The sequence below is a fragment of the Nanorana parkeri genome, unplaced genomic scaffold, assembly GCF_000935625.1.
Source record: "Nanorana parkeri isolate BGI_ZX_2015 unplaced genomic scaffold, ASM93562v1 scaffold195, whole genome shotgun sequence".
Classification (NCBI taxonomy): domain Eukaryota; kingdom Metazoa; phylum Chordata; class Amphibia; order Anura; family Dicroglossidae; genus Nanorana; species Nanorana parkeri.
The window spans coordinates 1,447,938-1,458,137 of NW_017306463.1; the positions used below are offsets into that span (position 1 = coordinate 1,447,938).

The 10,200-nt window shown below is 43.0% G+C and overlaps 1 protein-coding gene across 2 annotated transcripts in view; it reads right to left on the reverse strand.

The window, feature by feature from the left end:
* Positions 1-147: 147 nt before the first annotated feature.
* GCSH (glycine cleavage system protein H) overlaps positions 148-10,200 on the reverse strand; it is a 24,129-nt gene continuing 14,076 nt past the window's right edge. For both annotated transcript variants that reach the window (XM_018555395.1, XM_018555394.1), the window contains exons 2-5: positions 9,784-9,863; positions 4,261-4,324; positions 1,859-1,990; positions 148-472 (exon numbers count right to left, since the gene is read on the reverse strand). In XM_018555395.1, the coding sequence (XP_018410897.1) occupies positions 372-472; positions 1,859-1,990; positions 4,261-4,324; positions 9,784-9,863 (377 nt within the window). In that variant the 3' untranslated portion in view covers positions 148-371. The remainder of the gene's footprint in view (positions 473-1,858; positions 1,991-4,260; positions 4,325-9,783; positions 9,864-10,200) is intronic.

A 10,200-nucleotide genomic window follows, 5' to 3' on the forward strand; every position in this document is an offset into this window, starting at 1 on the left:
AAACACATTACTGTTTTCATTTACAATGATTCCAGAACAGGAAGAATGAGTCTTTGGAAAGTATCAAATCTAGTCTTTCAATATTGAAGGGAAGCACACATAGGAAACCAACACAAGGACTATCCTATCCAGAGAATTATATTTGTATTAACTGTAAAATTTCAGAGTAATTTCTTCTTTACAATAAAAAAAAAAAGAAATTATGGAGATCCTGAAGCTGCTTCTGTGGCGACCGGTCCAACTTAGTTTACATGGCGGGAAGCTTAGTTAACAGTTACCTCTGTAGTAGTCAAATCCCGCCACCATGGACGTAAACCGCTACTCTGACTAATCATGACTAACATGTCTAGTGGTCTTGTTCCTTTAAAGGATCAGTGTTCCTCAATGGACTTCACATATTTCTCATATGCATCTTCACTCATCAGCTCATCCAGTTCAGAGGGAACATCCACAGTCATCTTTATTAACCATCCTGCATACAAGAAACAATACATAAAGGTTTAGTCAGCAATGGGAAATCTCCTCATTCCATCCTCACACATTCGTTTTAAAAAGCAATAGAGAAAGAAAACACAAAGCCTGGACTTATGAATGAAAGGATTCCTGGCTTTGGCAAGGCCATGCAGATATATACAAAATATTCTGCTCTGGGCTTGTAAAGGTGACATTTGCTTCATTCAGTCAGCAGACAGCAAAGCGATAGGAAGTTGGTAACAAGGAGAGGTGCTGGACTCATCTTTAACCAGTTGAACCTAATAGCTTAGCTGCTCTCCACAAAGCGGGGCACCCCCCTCCCCTTTCCCCACAAGAGATAAAGGCCACCCAAAATGAGAAATCCATGTGTAAAGAGTCCAAGGTCGTTTATTATTGGCAACCAAAAGGTAGCCAAAGCGTTTTGGGGGCAACCTGTTGAAGGTCGTACAGTTCACAAAATGACAAATATGGGTTCCAAATCCTAAAGAAATGTCACACTTGTGAACGTTGCTGTGTGTACAGAAATAGACTAATAACACACCTCTTATTTCCTCTGTAATAGCAGTGCCAATACAATTTAAAATTGCATTTTCTAGGGGAAGAATACACGTGAAAATGCCCAGTATTGGCACTGCTGCCTCCCTTCTTAATAATATAATATAATGTATTGCTGAGGCAGCTGCAGGCCCTCTACTTCAGAATACGTTTGCACGCCTAATTTTATTGCAATCACAATGCACTGGAACGTGTGGCATTGCGGTACCCGCGCGTTCCAGTGCGGGCGATCACATTGTATGTGGGAGGCGTGTTTGGGGTGCCATTGAAATGAATGGCACCGCAACGCATCTCCTGCAGCAGAATTTTCTCAGGCTGAAACAGAAAATGACTTTGTTCCAATCTAATTTTTTAAAGAAAATAATTGTATTGTAAGCACATGGCGCTTGAATAGCTTCAGCCAGGGAATGACAGCTGCCAGTGGCAAGATTCCACAGATGGCAGCTGAATGTAAATACAGCGGTTAGTGGGCTGCTGCAATAGCCAACCTGCTATTGGCCATTTCAAATTTCGATAGCAGGCTGGCTATTGCACCCACCCACTTCTTGCTCTACCCTCCTCCCAGCGTGGAGGAGAGGGAGCTAGGGGATCCATCCAACTAATCGATAATGAGAATAGTTGACAACTATTCCCATTATCGATTAGTTGGTAGCAGCCCTAAAATTCACTAACAATGAAAAGCATTCCCTTTATGTAGGTTATCAGAATTGGAGGGACTTTCCTGCTGACAATAAAATCTATAGAGGTGGAATGCCACAGTGTATAGTAATTACATGGCTGTAGTGAGGACGAGTCTAAATACAACTCCACTGCACACGATTGTGTTTACCTTCATCATAGCAGGATTTGTTCACCAGGCCGGGATTGTCAGCTAGGGCTCCATTTATTTCTGTAATTTCTCCCGTCAGCGGAGAAAATAGTTCACTAGCTGCCTTTACACTTTCTAGGGTTCCAAACTCTTCTACGAGAAACCAGAGAATTTATAAGATGCACAAGTGTAATGTGACTCAAGTACAGATCATGTACACTGTGCACAAGGCACAGCACTACTTCAATACAAGCACATAGCAAAATGTCTAAAATTACTTATTCTGGAAGGACAGGGACTCCAAAAATAATACAGATTGAGAACATGAAACTTGACCTTTCAGAACATTAGCTACCAAAAGCTATCAATGATATATCTAAAAGAGAAGACAAACTTTTTTTGGCAATACTTCTTTTGGGTCACAGGAATACATTTACTAATACTGCTGTGCCTCTCTAGAGCCAGAGCCAGCCCCCTTCCCTGTCTGTAGCAGTGAGCGCTGGAGAAGCACAGAGAGAAGGTAGAAATCCCTATGCGGGGCAGAGACCGAGAGCTGAGCAATCAGTGGTCATGTGATCAGTCACCGGTATCGGCGAGTACTGAAAGCAAAATATCGGTATTCGTACTTGATACTGAAAAAACCGTATCGGTGCATCCCTAGTTCTTGGGGAAAGTATGTTTTACTGTCCCTATACTATAGAGGCGTTTCTACATTTGCAAGGCAACTGGAGGACTCTGGGGGGAATTTACATAGCAATTGCGAGTGTTTGAACTTGTGCGGAATATATTTGCACCAGATTTATGATGCTAGTGTAATGTTGTTCATTAATCAGGTTTAATAGACTCCAGGAAAGAAGACTTGTAACTCCAGGCAAAAAGCTTAACTGTCGCTTCTTGAAGAAGTGGTCATGGGGTCTTCTTAAGTTGCGATTGTTTTCTTAGGGTCCCCACACACCTTACGATTATCGTACGAGAATCGCGGGAAATCCCGCGAAAGTACGATGATCGTAAGGTGTGTGGAAGCCGTGCGACCTCTACTACTGTAAGGTCGCACGACTTTAAACTTACGGACATGTTCGAAAACCCTCCGGGCATCGTACGATGTTCGGCGGGTTTGTGGCATGTCCGTACGATAACAGCTGCACAGGCCGGTGTGCGCAAGCGCACACTGCCCGTTCGGCATTGCGGTCATCGGAAGCCCGCCCCTCAGGGGGCGTGGCTTGCGATCATCGCAAGTACGATCTGCCTATGCAACATAGGCAGATCGTACGTTTTTTTAAGTACCTTACAACCATCGCAAGACAGAAGTCTTGCGATGGTTGTAAGGTGTGTGCCCAGCCTTAGGTGATGCTTCAGTTTCATACAGCCCCGGAACAAGTGCAGATGAAAAAGTAGTGCAAGCTTTGGTCAAAACAGGTGCAAAAAACATTCAATTGAAGAAGTAGTGCAAGCTCAGGTGAAAACAGGGGCACAAGTTAAAAGACAGATTTGCACATAAAAAAAAAATTATTTAAGAGGCTAAAACTGTCACAATTGCTTTGATAAATTCCCCGTGTTATCAGTCAGCTCCAGCCATCAGTGCCCATTAAAATCACCAACTTATTACTTTACAGCTTTAAAGAAGTTAGTTAAAATTTGCATTAACCCTTGCTGTAGGGCTACCCCTGCACTGCAAGGGTTAACTGCTCATTTTTGTCTAGGTTAATAAAAAACATACTCCCCTAATGCTCTGAGCCAGCTGGCTCTTAGACCGGTCCCTGGAATGTCTCTCCCCCTCCATTGCAGCGGTCTAAAGTCCCATAAATCATTTCTCTACATAGCGTATACACGTGAGGATATGGAGGACGATTCCAATGCTGCAGTGGAGGAGAAGAGAGGATGGAAGGAGCGCTATTACAGCTGGCCGGCTCAAAGCTTTAGGTGAGTATAACTTTGTTATTTTAGCCCCTAGACACAAACGAGACACTTAACCTTTGCAGTGCAGGGGTAGTCCCACTGCAAGGGTTAGGAAAAAGTTTTCTTGGAGTTCTTCTTTAACTTTTTGGCCAGATCTCCGTGGGTGGCAACTCCTGCTGTTTACCTCAAAGTGCAACACCACTTTTGTGATGACAAAGCACAAAAAACACTCCACCCCCTCCAGCTAAATCAGCAAACTCACATCCCAATATCCTTTACCAGCAATCACCTTTGTCATGCATTGTGTGTAAAATCCAGAAGCACTGGATGAAGTGCCACTGCACCAAATAGCAGATTCTAACCGTATCCCTGCATATGTGCCGCTTTCTCTGCTCTGGATTTTATACACAACGTATCTGTGGGCTGGACAAACTGCTGAAAACCAATGATGGATCTTGTAGGGGTTTGTTACTGAGGAAAGCAAACATACAGTAGTCAGAGTAGAACCTTGCAAGGTAGGACCTTACCTAGTTTATTCAACTTGGTCCCAACCTCTGGAAGTCCACAGTAAACCACGTCACCTAATGCCTCCTAGAGGAGAAAAAATACAACACAATAGTCATAAAAAGGTCCCCAAGCAGGATGGGTCCTGATAGTAGCAGAACAATGAATCCCTTGTGTTATGACATACACTGGGGTTAGATAAGGCAATGGGGCATTAAGCAGCAGCAAGACAATGTATTATAATGCTTAGTCCCTTGGTCCCCAACCTGTGGCCCATGAGCAACATACAGGCCTTTGGCACTTATTGTGCAGCCCATGAGCTTCAACAGTCAGTAGTGGCAGAAGCGTACAATGATAGACAGCTATCTCTACTAGTCCCATGTAACATGTGACTGGTATCACTGTTCTCTGCAAGTAGGTCTTCAGTTTTCTTACCAAACCTGTAGAATGTCCACATTCTGTGACCATCATTTCCTCTAGTATGTCTGCAGTCTCTGACAGTCTCCTCCAGCATTACATATAATGAAAATAATGTGCAGCACTTCTGGCAGGGCAAGCTCAGTGCAAAAGGCTTGCAAGTAAAGGTTTTTAAAGGTTTACAATATCTAACACTATGCAATAGGGATGTCCCGATACCAATACTAGTATGGGTACCGGGGCTGATACAGGGCATTTTCAGGAGTACTTGTGCTCCTGAAAATGCCCCTATACTAAAGGCCGATACTGGCCCTTTACATTTTTCCAGAAGTTCCGCTGTGTGAAGTCCTGAGCGTGCTGGAGTCCTCAGGCAGCTGTCTTTGATAGTGCCTGCCCGGCTGCATTACCGCTTCCTCCTCCTTCCCGACACCAGTACAGCACAGGACAGCCCTGGAGCGGAGTACAGCATGAGCCTGGATTTACCCCATTCGTCCCTGGGGAGGCCGGCCTGGCGTCCCTTTATAATTGCTGGATAATCGTGGATTGATGGAATCTTTACTGCTCTATAGCCAGTTGCCATTCTCAATTGCTGAATAATCATATAATGAGTTACAGTTCTTCATAATTACAAAGAAACTGCCCTAAAATCATCAGTCTGTATTGTTTTAGAAAATATGTCACATGTCCCTTTAAGAAAAGTATCTGTAATTGGTATCGACAGGTACCTGAGGGAAAGTACTTGTACTTGGTCTTGAAAAAAAAAATGGTATCGGGACATGGGGCATGATACATTTACAAATTACAAATAACCCCTTACAGGAAGCCTGTACATTCCTGTTACATGCTTTAAAAAGCTATGAGGGTTTTGGGATACTTAGGCATCATGAGCTGGTTGCTTCAGAGGTCCTTGTAAAGTCCTGACCAAATGAATATGTAAAGCAAAAAGCCAATTCTAAGGTACCTACAGATGTTCGGGGTTTATAAACCAATACTTTAAGGGCAGAGTGCATTCCACAATCCAATGCTTAATGCTGCAATGTAACTTCCAGATACGAAATGGAAAAACAGATCCAACTAATAATCTATAACCCGGGCACAGAGCACTACATTTAAAAATCAATCCTGAATAGCTTACCGTTCATAACATCAAAAGCAAGCACTGCAGCAGAAGCCAGTAAAAGAGCCATGCAGTATATAGCAGCAATGTTTTGGGTCTCTTATGACCCCTTTTCATTCTGTGATTACTGTACCAGCACTGCAAATCATTAGTTTAAATCTGATTATATATATATGGACATTTGTGGTCTGTATATAGATGCCCTGGGTTGGAAGCACTGAGAAGTAGCTGGCGTGGGAAAAGGCAATTATAATATAAAGATCTTCATTTTAACACAATATAAAATGTAAATATATGTCAGGAGGCTTAGACACAATGATAGTCATATCCTAACTTCTGACTGCGGTTTAATGTCCATCTAAAGTATGGCTGGTTATAGAGCCAGGGCCAGAAGACTGTGGTCCAGACAGCGAGTGCACAGCAGTGACACATGGGCACGCCACATAACCCTTTCATACTACGTGGTGATCCTCTTTGGAGGAAAAGTACAGTATTCAGTGTGTACATATTTACTGCTGCAGCATTCACATTTTTTTACTATTTTTTTTTTAAAACTAAAGTTGGTTTACAACATCATTGTGTTGTATCATGTTTGTTAGAAAAAGAACGGTCCAATACATCTCCAATAACCATAGAGAGGTAGTGTCTTTAACCTTGGATTTGGAATACAATCAAAACTGGAGGATCGCAAATCTGCACTGCAGCCAATCAGCTTCTCTCTTTCATTTTCAAATCTTACCTGGGCAAACTGAAGAGAGATGCCGATTGGTTGCCCAGGGCAACTGCTCCTGATTCTGTCTGCTCCAGTTTTGATAAATTCCCCCATGGTGTAAGGAACCCCCCTGGTTTGCACAGCAGAGCCTTTCATAAAAACAGAATGCGTTTACATCACAAATCTCTAAAAATAAAGGGTATAGTGCTACATTATTTCCATGCAGTTCATGGATGATGGCCCAGAAACATGAAACAGCTGTATGCAGTTTGAAATCAATGGCTCGATAACATTAAGCTGTAGCTATATAGTAAAGTTGCATTCGTCAATGCACAGTTGACCCAGGGCCCTTAGGAAATTACATGCATGGTCCTGCCCACTATCCTAAAATGAGGAATAAACATCTTATTTGTGATGAACTGGGACTTTTAAATATCTTTTGTGCAAGAATGGTATGACTGAGGGCTTTCTGGGTTCCTTTAGCCCAGGCATTTCAAACTGTTTATGGGGTCTAACGCAGCCCTCTCACTCCGTGGTTTAAGGATAAAAGAAAAACCCCTCAAAAAAACAAATGTAATCCCGCTGTTAATTCTTTTCACTTCCTTACATCATTTTGCAGATAAATTCTTTAGGAAGATGTTTTATGGCTCCTTTCTATGACGTTAAATATTGTAAGATGCAATTTTAATAAAATCTTTTGAACCACAAATATTTTTCTGGAATTATGTAGGTGCAGCCCTCACTAAGGGCTTGGTCACACCATATCCGGATCACGTGCTGACCAAAACAGTTTGTTCCCGGACCAAAAAAGCATCCCAATAAATCTCTATGGTATTACTGGGCTGTGTTCACACCAGCGAAGTCCATGCCAGACCAGACAAAAAGAATACTGCTCGTCTCATTTTTTTCTGGTCTGGAATGCACACATATGCACTGGACAGCACCTGAAAGCCCATTTTAAGCTAAAAAAAAGGGAATGCGGCAAAATCGCTGTAAAAATGCAATGCGTTTGCAAATCTGCTTCAGACATGATATGAACCCAGCCTAAAGCCTGTCACAGCAATTCTGGGAAGATAATCATTTTAAAAGACAACTTGCTTCCCACCCAAGAGACTGAGTAGTTCCTTAATTTATTCCAGTGACAACCTGATCTTCTTACAGAGGGGATCAACACTGCCGGAATTAAGGATGGAATATAAACTAAGGTGATAAAATGAGTGGTTTGCTTAGTGTAAGATAAACTAACTGGATATGTATGCAAGTATGGAAAGGTATATTCAACGGAAAGTCCTCCGATATATTTTGTTTTTTATATTTATCTATGCATAAAATGAATATCGGGGCTGGCATTTCTATTAGGTATCGGGCTCATGGAGGTATATGAACATTTTAAAAGAATGGAATCAGAAAAAAAAGAGGAGGTGCAATCATGAAGAGCTCCCTCCTCAGGCTGAACGCTTCTCGCGCTGCATACATGTATTTCCGGTTGAGAGGAACCAGAGAACCACATCCTATGGCTGAGAGGAGCGTTCACAGATTATTGCTTTCCATTGGCACTGTGCACATATGGCGATTTAACCCCTTAAAAAAATTCCCTAATTACTGCACACAATGCTAACAATTGTAAGTAAGGTGGCATTTTTATGACCACCCTGAGATCTCAACATAGGGAGATGAACGGTGAGGCACAACCACAGTGTACCGCTATGAAGCAGGGCCTGCATATGTTATCAGCATACTGCCCTATTCAATGACAAACCCCTCACTGATGCAAGGTTTACAAATGTTAGCACACACTGATAAGCTTATTTGTTACCTTCACATACATATGTCTAAAGATATTAAAGACTAGTTTTCCTAAAGTTATATACCTGCAGTGTTTGTGATATAACAGTGCTGATATTGTCCTTAGTTTTGATTTAATCATAATATTTCTTTTAAATAATATGACCCTAAAAAGTTAGGAAAGTCTATATCCCCATAAACTAAATGTAGAAAAGTCTACGGTGTTCCTATACAACTGCTTGTGCACCGATGAACTCATTAATGAAGAGAGACCAAGAATTAAAAAAATATGTAAAAAATAGGATTTTGGTACTCACCGTAAAATCCTTTTCTCTCCGTTCATTGAAGGACAGAGGGAACAGATCGGAGACCATGTACTGTAGGGTAATATCGCCACCTGCAGGAGAAGGACGCTAGGCACAAAAAACTAAAGACCAATTACAGCCTAGGGGCGGCCCCTGCTGGTGGCCAAACCGCCCACCTGCTGACAAGTCTCCAGTTTAGCAACAAGCAGTAAAGGAGTACACACCCACACAGAGGGGCGGGCCCTGTGTCCTTCAATGAACGGAGAGAAAAGGATTTTACGGTGAGTACCAAAATCCTATTTTCTCTCCCGTTCATTGAAGGACACAGGGAACAGATCGGAGATCATGTACTGTAGGGACGTCACAGAGCAGTACCAAAAAAGAGGGGTGGGCCAACAGAAAACAACAACCCAACTAAAAACAACAATTTTTCCCTCAAACGGCCGCCTGCAACACTTTGCGCCCCAAACCAGCATCCGCAGATGCCAAAACATCCACCATGTAAAACTTGGCAAAGGCGTGAACAGAAGACCAAGTCGCGGCCTTACAGACCTGAGAAAAGGAGGCACCATGACGAAACGCCCAAGATGCCCCAACAGCCCTTGTAGAATGGGCCGTAACAGAAAAAGGAGGCTCACGCCCCTTAATGGCATACGCACGCGAAATCGCGTCGCGAATCCAGCGAGAGCGGCCGAGACCCCCAGTCATATGCACCCCCCTGGGACGAACCCATAGGCCACCCCGCCGGAGCGGGGCGGTCGCAGCCGACCCACCGGAGCGAGCCTGCATGCGATAGTCGGTCGTCCAGGGGAGACTCCAAGGATCCAGGATATCCAGCCTGTCGCCCGGACAACACTTGCTAGAAGATTCTACTGAAAAAAGCAGGAAGAAGCAGGTAAGAATACCCGAGAAAGAATTCTTAGCTCCTTACTCCTGACGCTAGGCAAAAAACTGGAGACTTGTCAGCAGGTGGGGGGTTTGGCCACCAGCAGGGGCCGCCCCTAGGCTGCAATTGGTCTTTAGTTTTTTGTGCCTAGCGTCCTTCTCCTGCAGGTGGCGATATTACCCTACAGTACATGATCTTCGATCTGTTCACTGTGTCCTTCAATGAACGGGAGAGAAATAGACAAAGTCCATGAAAAAATCCTGATAAGATTCTGCTGCAGTTAGCCAACAGATTCCAAAGATCACATTCCAGACAGATCAGTACCTGGGCAAACTTGCTGATTCCCACAGTTCCAATCCCATTTTCCACTGCTATCCATTCATGCTTGTCTGTGAACTTCCGGGCTGAAAAAGAGGAAATAAAAGCGGGTCTGAATTGGATGATCTGACAGACCAAATCTAAAACAAACAATGACGGTGTGTGGCCAGATTTTCACAGTATGTGATAGGACGAAGGAGACAAAGATATTTCCAAATGCAAATAATGTTGTAAAATAAATATAAATACAGATAAACAGACTATAGATACATATTGTGAGGCACTGCCTTGCAGGATTGTGGGCGGTGTATATGGGTCGGCTCAGTTTTTCACATGCTTGCAGATGATGGATTCCACGGTTTTGGTGGGCTGATGCGCATACACATATTATATATATATATATATAGTTTTCTCTGGATTTTA